Source organism: Ixodes scapularis, unplaced genomic scaffold (assembly GCF_016920785.2).
Source record: "Ixodes scapularis isolate PalLabHiFi unplaced genomic scaffold, ASM1692078v2 PGA_scaffold7__128_contigs__length_106722199, whole genome shotgun sequence".
Lineage (NCBI taxonomy): Eukaryota > Metazoa > Arthropoda > Arachnida > Ixodida > Ixodidae > Ixodes > Ixodes scapularis.
This window is the reverse complement of record NW_024609882.1, coordinates 81867090-81889102: the sequence shown is the minus strand read 5'-3', so window position 1 is coordinate 81889102 and position 22013 is coordinate 81867090. Positions and strand designations below refer to the sequence as shown.

The 22013-nt window shown below is 43.1% G+C and overlaps 1 protein-coding gene across 1 annotated transcript in view; it reads right to left on the bottom strand.

Annotated features, from left to right (window-relative positions):
- Positions 1-6671: 6671 nt before the first annotated feature.
- Positions 6672-22013, bottom strand: part of LOC8035739 (high-affinity choline transporter 1) — a 70951-nt gene continuing 55609 nt past the window's right edge. Inside the window, exon 9 of the mRNA XM_040216980.3 lies at positions 6672-7238. Within this exon, the coding sequence (XP_040072914.2) occupies positions 6672-7238 (567 nt within the window). The remainder of the gene's footprint in view (positions 7239-22013) is intronic.

Sequence of the window (22013 nt, the reverse complement as noted above, 5' to 3'; positions counted from 1 at the left end):
AGCTCGCTTAACGGGAGATCGCAGATGAAGTCACTGACATCACCATCAAGTATGTTGGCTGTGTATGACTGAGCTGTCAGTGTGCCTTCGAAAAAAAAAATGGTCCCACTATTCTGTCACGAAACATGCCGCACCACACATTCACTGACCACCGAACCTGATGGTTATGCTGGCGGAGCCAGTGAGGGTTGGAATCAAACCAGTAGTGCGCGTTGTGAACGTTCACGTTGCCATTTCGGCAAAACTGTGCTTCGTCAGTCCAGAGTACATTAGTGAGAAAATCGGGGTCTTCATCCGTTTTAATAAGGGCCCAATTGCTAAACTCCAAGCGCTTCTCAAAGTCACACTCGCTGAGGTCCTGATGCACAGATATGTGATACGAATGGAGCTTGTGCTTTCTCAGGACGTTCCATACCGAAAAGATGCTGCCTCAGGAATCTTCGACGACATTTCCGATGCTGATTTCGGGGTACGCTCGCACGTAGGCTAACACAGCGATTTCAAAATCTTCGTCCAAGACAGCTGCTTTCCTTCTTCGTTGACGATGCACAGACCCAGTGGACAGAAACTTCTTGGCAACCTGGAAGACGGTGGATGGGGCAGGAACAGTGCGACCAGGGTGTTGGGCGGCATACAGCCTCGTGGCAAGACGAACGTTGCCATTCATTTTAGCATACGCCATAACCATTTGAACCTTCTCGGCGACTGAATACCTCGACTGAATTTGCTCAGCCATTTTAACGCTACAACTGGCAGAGCCGGCGTTCGTGCGCCCACGCAATCTGGCGAAGCGAATCCCCCGCCGACAAACAATCGCGAATGAAGCTCCAAGGGCAATGACGCATTAAAAGCGAGAGCGCTAAAGACCGCCCCCGCGAGTTTGCATACCTCGAGCCGCACCATGACAGCCGCACTGCAGATATGAGATCATGACGAATTGTACGTCACGAAACCGTCACTTCTACATGCGTCACGTGATCAGCGCTTCCGGAGCACTTGGAACTTTCAGTTTTGGAATCGGATGATAGAGAGGGGAGAAATTGTCGACGGATATCTCCAAACCAGTTGCATTTTTTTTAAATGTGTAAGTTGGTGTAGCTTCCAGGACGGCTGGCTTCAAAATTACAATTGCATCAAGGGAAATAAAACCAATTATTAAAAAGTTAATTAACATATTTTAGTTAATGACTCACCAGACTGTGACGGTTGTTCGCCTCTCGAATGTCAACCGAGCTCAAGAAACACACAGTGAAGACGGCATTCACGTAGCAGTAAAGACGCCTTTTTAAAAATCTGTTTCGAATAAAAAAGAACACCCTCTATGGGACAAAGGGTGTAAGAGTACACCTTTTGACACCCCTTTTTCTTGAGAGTGTACTAAGACATAGAGAGTCACCACATCATTGATATATTATATACAATTCTTTCCGAAACCAAACGCTAGGGTTTGCTCACCGCACATCCCACAGATCACCAGGGAATATCCTTTCACATCCGTAATACACAAAAGTGATAACACAGAAACGGTCCGAAACACATGGAGAGAGTGCCACGGAGAGGGGTACGGAATAATAATAAATAAATAAGAATAAAATTACCCAGCTTTGATCTTAACAAAAATTGTGTTAAAAAAATTAATAAAAAGATTTAGGTTCGAGCGGTGGCAAGGCGATAGGTCCACGCCTGGTGGAGAGTCAGACAAAGAAGTCGACGACACGTAAAGGTAAAAAAAAAAAAAATGTTTAATAAAAACGGAAAAACTCAGCCGCACAAGGCAAGAACAAACACCAACTCCTCCGGGCATTCCCTAAACGAGACACAACCGAATGCGTGCAAACACGCTCTCGAGTGCACCGTCAGGCCGCTACGCCATGCCGAAATAAACCCAACAACTCAACAATGCTAACAAACAGTTAGTCATAAAACATTAAAAAAAAAAAAAGTTCAGCAGAACCGCACCCGAAAAACTAAGTTTAGCGGAGCGAAGGAGCACACACGAAATAAAAAAGTTTTAACTGAGCGGCGCCGAGTCCAGTCCCACGACACTGAAGCCTGGCAGGATGACGGCGTCAAGATGATGCTGGAATCTGTTCTTCACTTTATTACGCACATCCACGACAGCTGTGCGGACCAAAGTGAAGAATAGGTTCGAGCAGCGATGCGCGAGGAGGTAACCTAGGCGTAACATGCCTCGAGCTTCATATCGTGAGAGGAGCTTTTCAGGTAGTTACTGCAGTTACTTAAATTTTCTCCTTCACCTTCTCATTTTTTCAAAAAGAACACGTCAGCCGGCGCTAACTTTTTCATCTCGAAGGCCACTCTTCACAAACGGTTATAGTTGACAAGAAGGCTGACTTCGCCCCAACTAGTCTCCGGGCAGAATAAACACAAGTATATTTACCAACACACTCGTTTTTAATGTCCAAAAAAGATAACGTTTCCAAAAGAGATAACCCTTCGGTGCTATCGGATCTCCGCAGAGAGAGATAGAGTACGGCCGTTTCAAGGAATAGGGCGCTAGAAGCTTCGGCAAACAAGCGGCATCGTTTCACGCGTGCACGGATGGCTGGTCTCAGAATTTCCCCACATCCCCAATGAAAATGGCCCATCTTCGTGTGTGCGTCTGCGGGATATTTGTCCCGCGCCGCTGGTTTTAGCGCGCACGCGGCGTTGTTTTGGCCGGCAGAACTGTTGTTGACCGTCGACATTGTAAGGCTGCGGTTTCCTCATACTCCCAGGCAACAGTTCCTTTGCTTTCCCTTGTGCAATACTCTGACTGACTGACTCCTCCTGGGTGGCCGTCACTGTTCGCCGCGGCCACGACACGTTCGTACCATATCACTCCTCGTGACAAAGGGTGCGCTGCTCGCTTTACTGTCACGGGCCGTCTTATCTAACACAACGAACGCGAAAGGTCGTGGTCATCTGCTGGTTCCGAAAAGGCGCGACGCTCATGTAGGCCAATGAAGGCACCGAATCAATACGACGTCTGCCGATTTCTACACATTAAAAAGTTACGATGCCTTCTGGTGTGTTAAGAAGTGTTGCTTTCTCTTTTGAGCTCCTCCAATGTAGCTTGCCGCATATAATACAATTTAAATAATCAATAAATATAACAGAGTGGAACAAGTGTATCTCATTTTTATGTGGGAACGTTGAAAAAAGGCAAAAATATATCCAAGTTTCTGAAGGCGCGCAATTGGCAAGTCCATTTCAGCCGTAAAAACAAGTTTTTGTACAATATTGATGCTTAAATATAGAACATACAAACAAAATGCACACTTTCTCGACTTGTTTTTCGTGTAGACAACTATTATGTCCACATTTTACCAAAAAATGAAAAAAAAAATAGTTTTTCGAGAAAATCGTTTTCAAAAATGGTACTTTTTGGTTTTCGGATAACATTAAGGTAAACGTCCCGCAAAGAATATTTCATACAGCCGAGTTATTTTATAATATATATAAAGAGCGTGTTTCGGGCCCTCCGTGGACATCAAAAATATTAATGCAACCGAATTAGATCGCCCGTATTTAATTGTGAAAATTTGCCAACAATTACCCGAGGGAGCGTTTTTATCATTTTTACAGAAAAAAAAGCAAAAAGCCTAAAATTATTTTATGGTATTGGGGCCTTTTAAATGTGTTCCCAGAATGCTTAAAATATTTAATTTAATGTGCACTAAAAATCCACGGCGGGAGATCGAGCGAAACATCCGATCCACGACGAATGTGAAAAGCACTGCTTTCCGCCTTGGCCTCTTTTAAAATTCGTAAGTCGAGAACAAAATTTCGAGGAACTCGCAGTTTGTGGCTACTGCGTTTTTAGAGACGACGCCATAGCCTTTAGTTTTTTCAGGTAGATAGAAAATTCGACCCTTTTTGCCTGCACAATTTATGTTGAAATCACCCATATATATATATATATATATAATAAACAATCATTGTTGGGAAGTACTCTAAGTACATGGTATTTAAAGTACTATTGTTTAGAAAACTTGTAGTTTACTTGAAGTACATTCGCTGGGCATAGACATGTGCTTTACTAAAGTGGTAGTTAGAGGAAGGTAAAAATCCCGGCTTCACTGTAAACATTCCCCGACTTTGAGACCAAAACCAAAACGGCGTATCGCCTTGCGAAAACACGCTCTTTCGAGACGTCATCTCGTTATTTCTGTGAGTGAGGTAATGGCAGCTATAAGTCCGACGCAAATAAGTGTTTTATAAGTTTTATAAGTTGATTCATTCAAATAGCTCCCCTCACCGATAGTAAAACAACTACTCTGTGGTGACTTGTCTTAATTCAATATTTGCTGTCATTTTCCTAAAAGACTGATGCACCTCCGATTTCTCCTGGAGCACTGCATACCAGTTAAAACACTGTAAAGGGAATGAAAGGGCATCAGAGAATTGTGTTAAAAGTACTTGTACTTTACCTTGAACTAAATATTGTATTTATAGTACGTTACTTCAAGTGCATTGCACGTGGTGTATTGACAACTTTGCTTGAAGTACATAACCTCTCATTTACTTCGTACTTTACTTGAAATACTTTTACGATGTACTTTAAGCAGCGCTGTAAGCAAGGAAACACTGTCTAAAAAATCAAGCTCAGGAAGTGCTAAACCTCAAAGCAGAAATGATACAGTCGCAATACAACATTGACAAAAAGAAGTACAAAACAAATAGGCAAGCAGACGCAGGACCATGCAGTTATTAAAGCATCTCTGAAAAAAACAAGACGATTTATATTTGGCTAGCACATTTTTGCTATCGGATCAAAAACTGTTCTTTCTTGCTACCACACAAAAAAACATGAACAAAAAAACTTTAAAACTAATTTGATACTTTTTAGGGTAATTAGTAATTTTCTCAATTATTGTTCATTTGAGCAATGCTTACACTACTCAAATTACTTTTGAGGTCAATACTCAGTAACTTAATTACTTCTTTGTACATGCCTGCTCCGAGTTGAGGGGATGAACGACGCTTATATTTCTCGAATTTTTTAGGCGAATGCCATTGCCTAGAGAGTAAAACAAAGGCAAGTTCATGCAGTTATTAACATTAAAAAGTAATTTTAAGTAGTATTTAACGAAAGTAGAAAAATCTTATATGGCTCCATTGAGTCGCAGGGCAGCCGACCCTCTGATTCTATGGAGTTATCAAGACGCTCGAAAAGTGCATCCTCACCGTACCTGTTTTCTTTGTTGGTTTTCTATCCCCTGCTGTAGAAACCCCCCCACATAAAAAAACGCAGGATTTCGGTGTATTCTCTATGCCTGATTAATTTACTCGGTGATAGCATGCCCACGAAAACGCTGAATTCCTTGAAGATGGTATTCACATCCGTCGCCGCTTGACTGGCTGCGTCGGATTGCAGCGCAGGCTGCAGTCTTACCTAAAGTGAAACTTACTATAGCAGAAAGCATCGTTCTTACTGACCTCTTAATGTTTTACTTCAATCAATATGGGTCATATTCAAGGAATAAAAAAGGGAGTTTTCACCGGAAATAAATCATTCAGCGTTTTTTCTCGCTGCTTGCCTGTCTGCGCGTTCGCGGACGTGCGTTTAGACGTAGGCACTCTTTTTTATATTTGTTTTGCTTGCAATATGACATCACGTGACTGAAGGACAATGTGAGTTGTTGTAGGAAAGCTCAGTGCGCCGATTCACTCAAAAGAAAGCCGTGTTTTCCTCATTGTTAGCTTGATCAACATGTACGAAATGTCAATATTGATATGTTTCTAACATATTTTAAGAAACAATAGTAGTTAAAGGGGCACTGACACCCCAAAGGTCGTATTTATTTTTATTGTCTAAAACGATGCAAGTTGCAGTCATAGACACGCAAAAAAAACCGCATCGCGAAAAAAAATTTTCCCGCGCGCGCGCGCGCCTTTTTATTTTTGGCGTTTGATTTTCCCGCCTCTCGCCTCCTCGCTTCTCTTGATCGGTGACGTCAAAAATCAGAAAATTTAGAAGCTTTGTAGGCGAAATCTCTATAACATTTAATTACGGCAATCCTAAAACATGTTTTTTAACGCAATTGCGAACGCACTACGGCCCTTCTTTTTGAAATACCAAAAATCGGGAGTTCGTTGTGGTGCCGTCTCCTGGATTTGTATCCTCCAACGGAAAACAGGCGCCACCGCTCAAAACCGGTCCGCCGCAACGCCGCCGCGCACTCCTTTCCTCCTCGCTTTGGGTCGCCATGGCAACAGCAGGTAGTGGTGAAAGGAAGTCGACTCTCAGGTCTCCGCAATTTTTGACGTCAAGGCACCGGCGCCGACCGCGCGGGAACTTCGAATTCGGCATTGGGAAATTGTTTTTTTACTTCACGAATACTGAATTCCCAAATCTCAAATTTTGAGGGTAATGTCCCGGCATCGTTTTCAATCGTTTCAGATAATAAAAAAAAATATGATTTTGATGTGTCAGTGCCCCTTTAAAGCAATCCTTACTCTAAGAGTGTGAATTACATTATGTATATCATTTTCAGATTTATCCCCGTCCTGATGACTGGAGGTCACAGGTCAAGGGTATTTGATGATCCTTGACTTCAAACGCCTTCGTCTGAAGGTACCAAACGCCCCGTCAGTCACTTAGCTTCAAATTAAGCAACCCAAACACTCTGTCGTCCAACAGTTCACCTTGTCCAGCACAGCGATTCCTAAACGCTGCTGACAGCTTCCGTTTGTGAGTTTCCCATTCGGCTCCTGGAGTTAGCGGAAACCACGGGAGCATCCCCCTTGGTGCCTGTAGTCTCTTCTCCGGATGACGTATTGCATGTAACTGCGCCTGTGAACTGGCAGTGCACGAGGTCGTATCTTGGCGGCAAAGACGCCGTTCTGAAGATGGCCTTGGCAACGGCCGAAACCATAACCAGTGTGGCCAGACTGATGAGCATGGCAACCGTCTTGAACGGGAACAGCTGCAGCTGGGTTGTCTCGTCGTAGAACGGATAGCGGAACAGCGCCGGGAGCCCTAGCACGGGCTCGCCGCCTATGACCCTGAGGGTGAGCCCGACCAGGAAGGCTACGAGAGACCCGTAGGCGTTGCACAGCGACGGGAAGTGCAGGACGGCAAGCAGTTGAGGGAACAGTATCACATACACCGGATCGCCGATCAGGATAGAGAGACCGTACACCGAATCCACGGAGACGGCCATGGCTGACGACATCACGGCTGTCGCTGCAATGGAGGAGCGCAGGACCCAGACTTTCTCCGTTTCGGAAGCCTGCGCGAAAGGAAGGCGGAAGGTTTTTCCCGTCCTTGGTACATTTATGGACTTCATAATTGAGAGTTTTTGAATAAGGAGGTTTCACAAAATGCTTTTCAACTTGCGGTAACACTCATCCCGCCATGTTAATGAACATCGTCCGCAACTCTCTCTGTTAATTGGCATGAAGACGCTGAGTTATTGTCGTCGTTTTTGCTAATGTTAGAATTCGCAAGAACGGCTAGTAGCTTCATAGAGTAACGAGTCTCGTAGTACGACCGTGGAGGTATTTAGGGCCGTACAATGAAATACTTGCATTTTTTCCTTGGCGGCATTTATTACGGTTATTCTGTTCGCCACTGGTGTCGGCGTTCTCATAATTCACTAGTATTGAATCGGAATAAAAACTGGTACGAAGGTTTTTCGTGTTTTTTTTTTTTTGAGCTTAAAAGACTAGATTTAAAAAGGCCAAAAAAGATGTTAAGGGGCTAATCGAAACAATTGATCGGCAAATTATGTAAAATTAGTTTAAGACCTATTTGTTTAGCGAAAATGCAGAGATATTTCCAATAAGAACTTTACTGAACGTCATCAAAACGCATGCAATCTGTAACTTAAAAAAAAAAAAAAAAAATCTTTGAGTGCGTTAGAACCGCAGTAGTGCGCAAAGGTTACCGCTCGTTAAACAAGAGCAAAGCTACGGGTCTTATGACGCGCCCGCACCATTTTTCTGTATGTCATAGTCCCAACTGTTTGGACGAGTGTTACCTCTGGTGCACTATTACTATTTCCTGGCGCTCAATGCATTTTACTTTCTTCTTTCTTTTTACTTTTTTTTCAAATATTACCCCGCATTACCCGAAGGTGGTACAGCAGAGGATGGGGGTGGAAAAAGGGGGGGGGGGGGGTAGCAGGTTTGCAAGAAACACGTCTTCAATGGAAGTGTACACTGGCTCTTCAGACAGCCGGTTCCACTGTACAATGGTTTTGACAAAAAACGAATCGCATAAAAGTTTGTCCGGGCGTGTCATTCTCTGACTTTCAAGGCATGATTATTCCGATGAGAAACATAATACGAGTCTTTCAGATAATTTGCGCTATTCATTCCTCTTTTGTTAATAAATGTTGAAAATCACTTTATTCAATTATTTTTTTTTTCTGTTTTATCGAGAGGACACTGATTTCAAATTTAATTCATTTTTTTATTTTAGTGACAGTCTCATTTCGCCCACTCTCCTGCTCAGTTTGCCTCAAAGGCAAACCGATCACCTCTATTATGTATTTTGTTATGAATCAGTGTTCCCTGATCAGTGTCCTATATGGCACAAGCATATTCTACAATCGGGATGACACGTGCAAGATCGGCAGTTTTTGTTAATGCAGCTTTTTGTGCCCTTTAAGGTTTTCTAAATAAAGTTCAGCGCCCTAGCGACTTTAGCAATCACACCATCTACTCTAGCATTTCATCAACTATAAGTGGATAAAATAACACCTTTATACCTGTATGTCGTTTGCTTCCTTACTTGAATTGTTAGTGATATAATACTCATTTTCAAGATTTTCTTTTTTTTGTGCAAAACATAGATGTCCACATTTCTCGCGCTTTAAATAAATTTTCCTCTCAGAACACCAGGTCTGAATACGGTCAAAAAATTTTTCTAACTGAACTACGTCACTCTCACTCTTAAATTTTTATACATAACCCAATCGTCAGCGAACAACCGTACACAGGAAGAGATACCTTCTGAAATATAATTATTAAAGATTAAAAACAAAGGCGGTCCGAAGGCAGACCCCTGCGGAACCCCCACGTGACGCCAACATAATTTGAAATCCTGTCGTTCTAAATTACAGATTGTCTACGCTGGAAAAGATCATTTTCAACCCAAATGGTCACAGTCGAATCTACTCTTAACATTTGGAGTTTATGTAGAAGTAATTGGTGCGAGACCGTGTGAACGCCTTACAAAAAGAAAAAAAAAAGAAAACCTGTTTGCCCTTCCTCATGAAATTATACCTATTAGTGATCAGATTCGACGACGTGTGATGTTTGAAATAACCTTTTGCGAAATCCGTGATGTTCTTTTATAACAAAAATGTTTTCTGTTATATGTTCAAAGTTCTCCGTCTATAAAATATGTTCTATGGTTTTCTGTGATATTGATGTTATTGAAATAGGCCTATAATTTACCACGTCTTCTTTCGAACCTCCTTTGTGAATAGAGACGAAGTTGGCGGCCTTCCAGTCATCTGGCAGTTGTCCCGTTGCTAGCAACTTGAAGTAAATTAAATAATGATAAAGCGAAATCTGTCGTGCGCATTCATTCATTCAATACAAGGGGTGAAATAACACCTGCAATATTTGCCTTTCTTTCATTGATATCCTTTAACAGCGCTTTTCCAAATACATTAACTTCAACTGGCTTCATCAGCGGTATGGTACTTACGTGCATTAAACGATTGCAAGAGGGTTTTGGCAAGAAAACGGAGCGTAAGTAAATATATAGTACATGCATAATTTGATCTGCTCCCCTTTATATTTGGCCAAAAGAATTTGGAGTGTGTTTTAATTCTTTCGAAGCCTTTTCAAGCATTGTTGTTTTTCGAGTTTTATTTTCAATTCGTAATAACGTGCTACATCAGATAATTCCTTTACATAATTTTTTTATTCTTTTTATATTGCACAAACGTTCGTCTTTTTTAAATTATTCTCAGAATACGGGGATTCATCAATGGCTTCTTCCGTTTTTTAAGCTCATCAAAGTTCATACTTAGAATATTCATATTCGTGATATCAAGCAATTTCTTTTTGAGAACGCACCAGATATCATTAATACAGTGCGTCTCATAAAGACACTCAAACACTGGCTGCACGATAAGAATCTCAGTGGCAATGCTAAAATAATCACATTTCCTGTAAAAAATATGCTCGACTCACGTGACTTCAATTGTTTAAATGTTTTTTAAGCTTACAACAACAACCTGGTGATCACTTATACCTGGAATAATATTCACGGAGGTAACAAGGTTGGGCGAACTCCAAAACAAGATATCCAAGACATTGTTAATACAGTAGGCTCCTTCCTGCAATAAACCGAAAGTATGTAGAATTTTTTTTTTTTTATTTCAAGGTCCACGCGGCTGCTAACTTTCAGTGTACGTGCGTCTTCTAGCCAGCATAGGTCTGGGAAGATCAAATCACCAGTGAGAATACTTGCCTGAACAAAGGCCTTCAGAACAACATCGTGGAGTGATTGTAACGTACTCAAGTTCGAATTCGGTGGTCAATAGAAAACCCAACAGCATAACATGTATTATATAAGGAGCCTTTGTATCAAGTCGACTCAACTGCGACATGAAGAATATCTAGTAGCGAAGTTCGTAAGGATTAATAAATTAGCAGAAACACTCTTCCACCAAGGCACGACCTGTCTTTTTAATCAGCAATGAAATCTTTCTGAAAGACTTCACTATCATCAATACACGGGTTTAGCAATGTTTCTATTCCGAATACTATATCAGCCTTGACAGACTAAATGAAACCGGCAAGTTATTAAAATTTCTCTATAATGTAGTTTTGTCCTCTAAGAAATTGGAAATCACAAGTTCTTGTTACTATCTTGAGAACCAATGCACAACAGATTTGGGAGTATATATTGATTCATCACTGTCATTCAAAGAACAGGTTCCTAACAGCAGAAATGCTGCCTATTGGACGCTAGGTGTAAATTCGAAAAAAACGCGTGAATTTCCTTCGTCAGTTTGAATATTCATTTTGTATTTTTCATTAGTACGTAGCAAGCTCGAATTTCGTTTGGTTGTTTGGAAATGTATTAATGGTGCAAAACAGGCAAAAATCGAAAACGTGCAGAGACGTTTTTTTTGTATTATTTATGATCGCTATATTGGCCGGAATGTTTATTATGAGTATAACACGCTTTTAAGACTATGTGGTTCTACCACACAAGGCTCGAGAAGACTTCAGCGCGATCTAAACTTTATTATATAACTGTGTTTTGTCGCATTGATTGTTCAACCGAAACATCAGCTATCAATATATATGCATCGCGAGTGCTTTTTAGGGCAAATCCCTCTTCCTCAGTTAAAAAAAAAAAGAAAAAAAAAACATTTTCAGTCCCATGAACTACATCCAACATTTTTATAACACGTTCTGTACAACCACCATCGCCATTTTCAACGCAAATGTTCAAGCGTTTAGGTGTTCAATGGCTGACATTTAACTGTTACCCATTTCGTTGTACTGTCCGTTTTTTTATTTTTCCTTCGTCTCAGGTTTATTATGGATACCATTCACCAGCTCGCCTGTGTTTTTTACCTTTCGTCTGGAGGTCGGTGACGTGTATATAAGACGATGGTTGTTAAATAAATTTTCAAGCTGTGTTAGAGACTTCGTTGTACTGTCCGTTTTTTTATTTTTCCTTCGTCACAGGTTTATTATGGATGGACCTATTTCCTGTTCCCTCATAATAGATCTTATTTGTTGCAAGTGCCGTAGATTCATTGTGTGTGCACTATTTGGATATGTGCATGATTACTTAGGCTACTCGCCGTTCATAAGCAGGAAAAATAAATGAATGAATGAATGAATGAATGAATTATAATTCTGCAGTTTCTAACAACAGCTACTAAATCACGATAACCACTTTTTTTTTTGTTTGCTCACGGTGTCGTCAGTGTTTCACTAGCGGAAAAACTGCTTCCGTTCCCTTATCCCACGTAAAAGGTTTTTTACCGTTAACAATGAGCTTCTCGATTTTTACCTCCAACCGACTTCTTTAGAAAGTCACGTGCCTATTATTAGAAGGCCGGAAGCACTGCACAATCGCAGTCTTGCCGAAAGGTTTTTATTCTTTTCTGTTTTTTTTAACTTTAGAGTTTTCCTTGAAATTATTCTGATATTTTTGGTGTCAGGTGAATTGTCTTTATTGAAGCTAAACGGTGACCCTTTGAACCAATTAGCATGTGACAATACGTCCTCTTTTTTATACTTCAAAACGTTAACAATAATTGGTTGTTTATACTTCTCGTTGTAGCGACAAACACGGTGCACCCTTTCTATCCCTACTGAAAAAAATCATATGAATTTAAATAAGAACTGATATGAAAAACCAAAAACTGATATGCGGCATATGAGAACTAATATGAAATACCCAAAACTGATATGCGACATATGAGAACTGATACGAAATAGCCAAAAGCGTATATGCGGGATATCAGAAACGATATGCAGCATAAGAAAACTTATATGCAGCATACAAGTTGATGTCCCTAATGAAAAGATTATATGAATTTATATAAGAACTCATATGAAATATCCAAAAACTGATATGCGACATATGAAACTGATTTGCGATATAAGAACTGATATGAAATGCGCGAAAACTGATATGCGACATATAAGAAATGATATGCAGCATATGCCAAATGATATGAATGTGTCCAATAAACATATCATAAATAAATTCATATAAGTTTTTTTCTTTATACAACGTGCCGTGCGGGAAAACAAACACCTGACTTGGGACCGAAGTGGAGCGGCTTGATATACTGGCTTTCAGATATTTATGGCATGAGCGTTTTCTTTTTATTAAGAGATGCACCCCCCGAGCCGTTCAAAACACTCTCAAAGGTAGGGCATTACTAAAAAGATATCCAACATGCTGAGAATATTATTTATTGCTTAGGTGGTCACTGAAAAGCTCCGTACTTACAAAACCACCTGTAGAAAAGGCGGAAACGCAGAACTCAGAAGTAGTTATTGGGTGTTCTGTTGTATTCATGTTTGTTGTGCTGTGTATGCGATGCGCTCAATGTATAGTTCACCTGACGCTAGTGGTACGTGTAATGTATCTACATGCTGGCGTTCGTAAATAAAAATATTTTTGTAGCACATAAATTGGGCGGTACCTAGCGCCACCTAGCCTAGTGTAACTGATATGCGGCATATGAAACTGATATGAAATAATAAGTTCTGATATGAAAAAGGTGTCCAAAAAACATATCAGAAATAAATTCATATAATCTTTTTCAGTAGGGATGGAGGTTATATTCCTCCCCAGGTCAGTTTTGCAATCGTTTTAATCAAGTCTCTCAATTGGTCCCACGCTTCTTAGCGGTTGTCGTCATATACTTCATGAAAGATTAGATCCTGCATTCGACATCTGTTCTCAAGGTCAACACTCTGGTTTTGCATATTTTTAACTTCATGAGTAAGATATCTTATTGAAGTCGCTTGTCCCCATGCTGCTTTATTAACAGCTTGGATTTGCCCTTCGGCCACGCCGAACCTACTATTCACCTCTGGCAACATAGCCTCGTGCTTTGCGAACCTAACGTCGATAGTCTAGCTAATTAAGGATTGCCGCCTGCCCCATTTGTAAGTTCTGCAGCAATTCCATCTCAGCTTCAGTCAGCGGACCAGGACTCAACATCACCGGCAAGAAACAAAATTAGGATCAAGTATATCACGCGGTATGCAAACAGTCGAAGGTTTCTACGATACAAATGAGTGCATATTTGTTTACGGCAACACTTGTCGTCATGGGAGGAGCCGGTAATGCACACGAATGTCGACATACTTGAATAGGATAATACGAACTAACCTGCAAGTTCAACAGTGGCATGAGCTGCATATCGGAAAGCGTTCCGGCTCCAAACCCCATGAAGCCAGAGTGTTCGGCGCTTGAAGGGGCCCTGCGAGGACTTCTTACTGTTTTTTAATTTGCACCGAACCTGAGCGCACTGAACGTAGTAACTTAGGGAAACTTTTCTTTTCGCGAAATTCGCTTTATTTTAAAAGTCATAGGCAATTTAGAATTACGAAAACAGACAAAAAATAACCTCCTTCATGACGTCCTAGGTCCTGGCTTGAGTGGCCTTGAACTAGAGGAGAAATAGTGAGCTCATCGTGCGCTCACGGCCGCCGCACTCCGTGTCGACGGCGCCAGAGGGCGCCACTAAAGCATGTTCTGGTTAGGCTGTATGCAGCGGGCAGCCAAAGCGGCTTTCATTGCGTTTGCTGCGCAATTAAACACTAATTCGGCATGACACTTCATTGGCCACAAACGACAGCAAACACTGGGTAAAGATCAGTTCAGAATGGGAGCCACTTCGCGCTGCCATACCGCGAAACGGCCGAACCGCAAGACAAAGCCTCTCGCCGAAGGCATTCGGAACGCTCGGAGCCGGTCGGATCCTCCTGTCCATACGACTGCAGCGCCACCGCGTACATCCGGGATTTTTCCGTGTCGGCGCCTTATCCCACTACTCCTTTCTAGTATGCGCCGCCCTTGCCACCGCTTGGCGGCGGGTATGTCGACGGGTCATTTCTTGTTTCCGTAATTTATAAACTGCATTTCTTTCTTTTTTCATCTATAATAGTGAACAAAAACTACTTTTATAAATAATTGAAACGGTTCGCGCCACTTATATTTTGTATTTCGACCAAAAAGAAGTTTTTAGTGGCTCTGACCAGTAGTAAGCCCAGGACCAAAGACGTCACATTTTGCGCGCTTTCGGTACCGCGGGTCGCCCTCGTCGGTGGAGGAGGTTTCCGTGTCGTCCAGTTAAAATATGGCGCACTGATATTTAGCCACTCTTTCCGTGCCCACTGGCATGCCCGAACCCCAAGAGACGTGGAAACCGCATAAAAGGTAGACCCTTAAATATGATTGCAGGGCCCCATTAAGTAGGCTCGGTTGTTGCCACGTGGCCCACACCGCTCGAACGTGGCCGGTGGATTGTCGTGAATGAAAGTCTCGTCGAAGGGATGGGCGAAGTTGTTAATAGCTGGGCTTGTGCTCTTGCTATTGCTTCTCAGCACGTGCCATCCGAGTGCGGCTGATAACGATGGTTCGCAAAGTTACAAGAAAACTGCTCCTTAAATGACCACGCGAAGCTCGATTGCAGCACCGAGTGTAGCAAGAACCTGCAGTGTAAACAGTGACATTAGCAGCATGTTCGCAAGCGTGCCGGTTCCATATCCTACAAAGCCAAAATGTTGGGCGCGGAAGTAGGCGTGGTTGATACCACATTGTCCACACCACTCGAAGGTGACTAATGGCTCGTCGTCCACGAGAGTCCCGGCCAAGGGAAGGTCGAATTCGGTGATGCTGTTGCTTCTCAGTACGTGTCATCCGAGCTGCGGCTGATGACGACGGTTCGGGTAGGTACAGAAAAACTGCCCGTTCACTGACCACGCAAAGCTAGATTGCTGCTCCGAGTCTAAAGACAGACTGCAGGGTCAACAGTGACATTAGCTGCATGTCGGCAAGCTTGTCGGCTCCAAATTTGGCGCAGTCAATCGCGATCCAAAATAACAAGCGCGTGAAGAAAGTTGAAAGGCCAAGCGAAAGCTCATCAACATTACATACGGAGTAATATCTAAAAATCATTCTTTAGGGTTTTGATGACGCTCAGCGAGTTTCTAATTGGTGCCATCTGTCTAATTTTACTACTTAAAAGTAAATTAATATTTTCTAACTAGTCAGACGGATTATCTTTACAATTAGCCCCTAATTGTATGCCCCTTGGCCGCATAACTCACCTGTACAAACCGCATAGGTGTAACTTTTACGGCTTTTTTTTTTAAACAAATATGGTAATCTTATAGAAACATCCTGTTTAGAGTAAACAAATAAATAAAGTAAGCAAATGCAGAACTGAAAATAACGTTAATTCAGGCGCAAGTCAGCCTTCGTCTTCAGGACGATTGAGAGGTTTATGCTTGAGTGTGATTGACTTCGTTGCAAACACTCGCAAGCACATACGACGAGACAACACGCAGGTGCCGTTTATAGAATAACCTTCAAACACCTCTCACCTGGGAAGTTTTACGTATCACTCTTTCATCGGCTGCCTCAAATAAGTCGGACCATGTCGTAACTTCTAAGCGACAACTTGCTGAAAGTTTTCCAACCAAGTTATAGGAAGGTTGGAAGTATTCTCTGACCATCTGCAAAATAGCCCCGGTTTACCGACGTGTCCTCATGTCGTAAAAAGGTTACAAACAAATTCAAGGCAGTGGATTATACTGAAGCGCAAATGTGTTAGGCAACCTTAAGATGCATTCCCACTGGCGTTAGAATCGCAACCGCAAAACGGATCCGCAAGTTTTCATCGCCAATTGCGCGTTAATTTGTACTGAACCTTTAAGCAACCGCCTTCGCAACCACTTTACGAACGCGCTTCAGCCGCCGCTGGGGGCAGGGCGTTAAAGCAATAAACATAGCGCACGTAGTGCGTCGGCGACGAAAGGGCGACTGACCCCTATGCTAGGAGCCGTGAAAACTTTTAAAGAGTTTAGGTTATGAAGAACATTTCATGGCCGAACATGCTGTAAGGTGTGAGAGTCTGCCGGAACAGTCTGGAAGATCAGCGAATGGCATAATTTAGAAATAATATTTGAATGCGTTTTCTATCTTAAGTTCGTGACGGCGATCAAGGAATAATTGTTCCGATATAGCAGGCTTCTGTGGTCCGAACCCCGGCTGTGCCTCCTCATGGCCGCCGCGTCCGCTGCAAACTGGGAGACACACACAAAAATGCTAAGAGTTGCATTTTATCTCTCTTTCACTTCTGGATCTTGAATGCGTGAACTATTTCTTATGTTCGGAACAAGGAACAATTTTCGACGACTTGCGTATATTGATGAGAAGCCGGTCCTGGCCTGACTCGCGTTGTTGTAAGTAAAGTTCAGATATGGAGCGATAACATCCAGCTCTCATGATTTTGCGCGACATATATAGAAATCAATTATAACAGTGCATGATTAAGACTTTTCGTCAGTCTTAATCATGCCTTTGGTAATGATATGCGCTGGTAAATTTGTGCGTTATAAAAGCCAGGTGCACAGGTTCGCATACAAGCGTAGAATTCAAAAGAGAGGTCACACCGCTTATTAGTATTTTGGTGTTTCGTGTCGCAGGAGAAAATTGTGCACAATACAATTGGCAACTTCTCGCGCTATGGCGACTGGATCAAAAGCTGTTGCAGCCTACCTGGTCATGTGGTCTATGGCGACCGGTTGTTGTCTATAGATAAAAGAAAATAACCGAAGGAGTCGATTCCGACTATGTTGCAGGGCCGATCAGGTGAGGCTATGGGGTGAATAGGGCCGGATGACCGTGTCCTTGGGTGATGTCCAGCTGACACTGATGGCCTTTACGCCACCAGTGGCGTAAAGGCCTTTATAACTTTACCATACACGCCGTTCCAAATGTAGCTTCAACTTACGCGGAAGCAAGTCTTTGCTAAGCTTAATTAACCGCCGTTGGTGCATCGTGGAAGGTCTGAATGATTTCTTTTTGGACGTTGCGAGGAAACACAAAAAGCCTCCGACATCCATGTGGCTCGTCGTTTTCTGTGTAGAGGACACCGTCACGAAAGTAGAAGAAAGAAGTTCGCTGTTTAGTGTGCCGCTTGACAGATCCGGTAATGCACATCAACAAATGAATCAATGACCTTAAGTTCGGATCAGACGCTTGAGCCGCTGCGATCTCAATAATGTCTGAGAGGAATGTAGTTTAAATGTGGTCACTCTTAGCAGACGCAGTGTCATTGGTCAAGAGGCAACGTGACAACTTGTCGGCTTCGAGGTGGCAAATTGCAGGCTAGTAGACAACGTTGAAGATTTAGCCTTGCATTTTAGTGACCATCGTTAAAAAAGGCCAGAATGATATTTAATTCTTGCTAGCCAGAACGGGGTGTGACGATCGGTAGCAATGATATTGTGTATGCCATAAAGATGCTGTCGGAATTTCAATATTGCCCAAATGAGCCCTACACTTTCACGCTCTGAGAGGCTGCAGTTTCCCTCACACTTAATTATTGCACGAGTCGCGTAGGCAATGGCGCGTCGGCGACTCTTCACATTTTGAGTCAGAACAGCGTCGACGCCATCTCCACTGCCGTCCGTTTGAAGATCAGTTTCGGCACTTTCTACGAATTGACAGAACGACTAAGAGAGACCCGAGGGCATTTTTAAGAGAATAGAATTCTTTGACATTTTAGTACACCCATTGAAACATCGCCATCAAACGAATTTTTTACTTTCGCTAAATACTACTTACAATCACTTTTTAACGTTAATAACTGAATAAACTCGACTTAGTTTATAATTCCAGGCAGACAAACAAAAAATCGAAAAGTATCGACATCGTTCATCCAGTGAACTCGGACTTAGAACAAGCGGCCACGTGGCCTGATGCGTATCCTATGCCGCCAACATTAATCATAGAGAGGCTCTGTGTTTGGCAAAGTAAAAAACGCTCCAGGCATTGTTAGAGTTTGGCTATTCACATCACCGCAGTGTTTGCACACGAGCCCCTACCCGAATGTCCGCCGAGGCATTCATTGTTAAGTGTCGAAGTCGAGTGCTCACACAGTGTCGTGTCCAATCCCTGAGCCAAGCTCGACTGTCGTCAGGCGGCTGGTTTCGATCCCAATATTACGCCACCAAGCTTTGCGAAGGAAAGACTAAAAAAATAGACTCCTTCTATCCTCGCAATTTTACCGCGACAACAAAATTTCTGAATCAGTGGCGGTCCGTGCGAGTATACTATTACGCATCTTCAAAGTCATGAACATTCCAACTCGATATTGCGTCATGACATCTTTATGGCATACACTGCTGGATCAAAGAACGATGAAATGAAATTTCGGGAGGTAAGTGCATCGCCTAAGAAAAGCCCTGATGTCTCTCAATTTTCTAGAAATGTGGATCTAGACATAGCCTCAACTTCGCTTGAGTTTGTGCGGATGCCGTAAGAGCTGAGTAGGTACCGTAGCAATCTAATTTCTAAATAACCAATCATGCACTTCTTTGAGTTCCACTGCGAATTAGCCGAGCGAAAGCAATTGAAAACTTGTCGGACTCGATATAAATGGTTTAGAAATGTTCCTGGAAAAAACAATATCATCGTCATATTAGGGAAGACAGATGTTCCAGGACAGTCCTAAAAGTACAATGCCCATCGTTCGTTCGAATATCGTGGGAACATTGCATAGACCAAAGGTCACTAGATTAAACTTGAACAGAAGGGCCGAATTACACGAAAGCAGTTTTTGGTTTATCGCCGTGTGCAACCGGAATTTTTGAATGATCGGTACGTGGGTCTACATGTCAAAGAAGAAGGAGAAGCCTTGAAGTGCATTCATCACGTGATCGATGCGAGGGAACGGATGAACATATTTGTAATGACCTTCTTAAGGCGCCGGCAGTCAACGCAAAAACCTCCCGAGCCGTCTTTTCTTTTCAGAAGTACCGTAATGAAGGCTGAACGACGAATAGGTAGCTTTTCTAATAAGCAAATCAGTGACATGGTGTCGGATCACTTTCCGTTCCGTGAGTGAAATACGGTACGGCCTGCTCTTCGACATACTTCCGTTTCCGGTTTCTATTTTATTGTGTACCATCAATATCTGTGGAAGTATGGACGGGTCGAAGTCCAATACATTGTTATAGGCTTCTAGAGGTCTTGAAAGAGCGTAGCGTTGTTCAATGGATAAACTGCTGTCGATTATCTTAATTGAAGAGTAGGCTGAGCAGCCGGTTTGGGAAGGTTGCTGTGTCTCAATGTGGCACGCTTATTGAGACGAAAGGGCAAGGCTGTCATGATCGTACGGCAGGATGTTGGCGATACTAGCCTGTCGAGGTAAGATGGGCGGCTCCGCGGAGAGTTTGTAAACGTACAGATGAGCTCGGTTTTCCAGTACGGCTACGGTGGAGAACGGCAGAAACAAACCATTTTGAAGGAAGGTGGTGGGAAATGGTTCAACTAGAACGTAAACACTCTCTGGAATGAGATATCGGGCTCGGCTGTAATGGCGCCAGCAGTAAATGAGGTGATGAGTTGTAGCGCAAAGGACGGCAGGTTCAAAATTAAGTAACTCTTTTGTATCTGAACCGTTCAAATGCAGCTCACGCTTTCCGCAGTCAATGACGACATCAGTTGACAATAGGATGTCAAATTTGAGTATTACATCATCCACGCAGTTAGGGAAACAATGAAACCGGCAATGCAGCTGTGGGAGCCATCGGGTACCGAGAGGCTTGAGCACGTGTGGGGACGATTCAACTCTCCATTTTTCATACGTAAATACTTTCCAGGCGCTGGCGTCAATACTTTTCCTAAGCGTCGTCGGAAACTGTCAGAAATACATCATTTGTCGGCAGGAGATATATGAGGGCTACGAGCGTTTTTCTATTTAATTCAAAAGCAACAATAGGCACTTTTGCAACAGCCCACGCTAAAGCTTTGCGTACACACATAAAAGCCCCGTCGCCACTGCTTATGGGCCGTACCCAAATCAGGTTTAGCTTTTTTCGTGCGCTATTTTAGCGACCGGTATTTTTCCAAAAATGAATGCGTATGCCAAGAATCTTTGGGCGGGTTTGCGCTTTTCCAAAAAGGACTCGGGATAAGAAGTTGGCTGCTCCCATGACCGCGGCAGCTGCCGCTTTGGCGGCGTCATGGTGCCACGTCGACGACATAATCGCGACTGCGATTTTCAATTCAAGACGACAGTGAATTCCTACGGAAGATGCACGCCAGAAATGTTTTTCAATACTCAGCAGGCTGGGGAACGATAACCGGCTGCTTGCGACGGCCGAACGTTCCATGGCGAAGGAAAGGGCACGTCTCCTCTCTTGCCGAGGCGATGCAATCGGACACGACCGGTAACAAAATTAAAAACACCAAAACTTTATTTTTCCTTAAGTTACAGTCTCTTGTGTGTGAAATTAAAATTGTTATTTGCATCTTGCTGGTGTCGCAAGCGCGAAGCACTTGGGTTTTTTTGCGTCCCGGCTGAGACGCGCTGTTCTGAAACACGTAGCGTGCGCAAACGCAAGCTCTAAATTTAGCGCTAGCGTGCACTAGAATAGCGTACGTTATTCTAAGACTCTACAATAGTTGGGCCACGTCTAGGAGGATTTATATCGTTATTGGATTCTGGATCCTGACGTCCCGTGGCAATGCATGCTGCGGACTTTACTTCGAGTTCGGATTTGACACGGCGGCGGCATTGGGGGGCGACTCGAAACGTTGGTGTCGAGGGTAAGGAGACGGTGATCGGTCTCTGCGGTTGTCACGTTGCGAAAAGGGAGCTGGGCCGCTGGGGGTAAGAAGAACGGTTCTGGCCATCGGCAGCGTAACGCGGGTGAGGTTGAGGGAAACGACGACACTCACCGACATTCAGGGGGCGGCGGCAAAATCGAGCGATGTGACCGGGTAAATAGCAGTTCAAGCTCGATCAGTGATGCTCATCCGTGGAACACCATGCCGCAAGATAAGCTGGGCTTTAGGGAAGCGGACTACTTCTTCAGTTGAAAGACCGGCCAGAGTAAGGTGATCTACCACCATGAGAATAAAGCGGTTGGCGTGCGACCTACGTAAAAAATTCTCGAGGCGGTTGATTGCGCACACCTAAAATGGAGGCTCTGGTAGCGGGATGGGGTGGAGTTCACATGGCTAGGTAATATTTGGTGACCTGTGTTGCTGACAGTTTTAGCAAGATGCTATGTAGCTTGATATATCCTGACAAGACATCTAAAGTGGGGAATGGTGGGGAATCTTTGTAGTCGATCTAGAGCATCATCCAAGCGAGTCAGAGGGTACTCATTCGGTTTTGTAATGCTGTTGATATTTCTATAGTCAATACAAACCCGAATATCACCATCTTTTTTCTTTCGTCTTTTGGACGAGCATTACTGGGAATAATCATGGGCTCGACGCAGGAACAACTAATTTTTGCTGAAGCATGTCATTAATT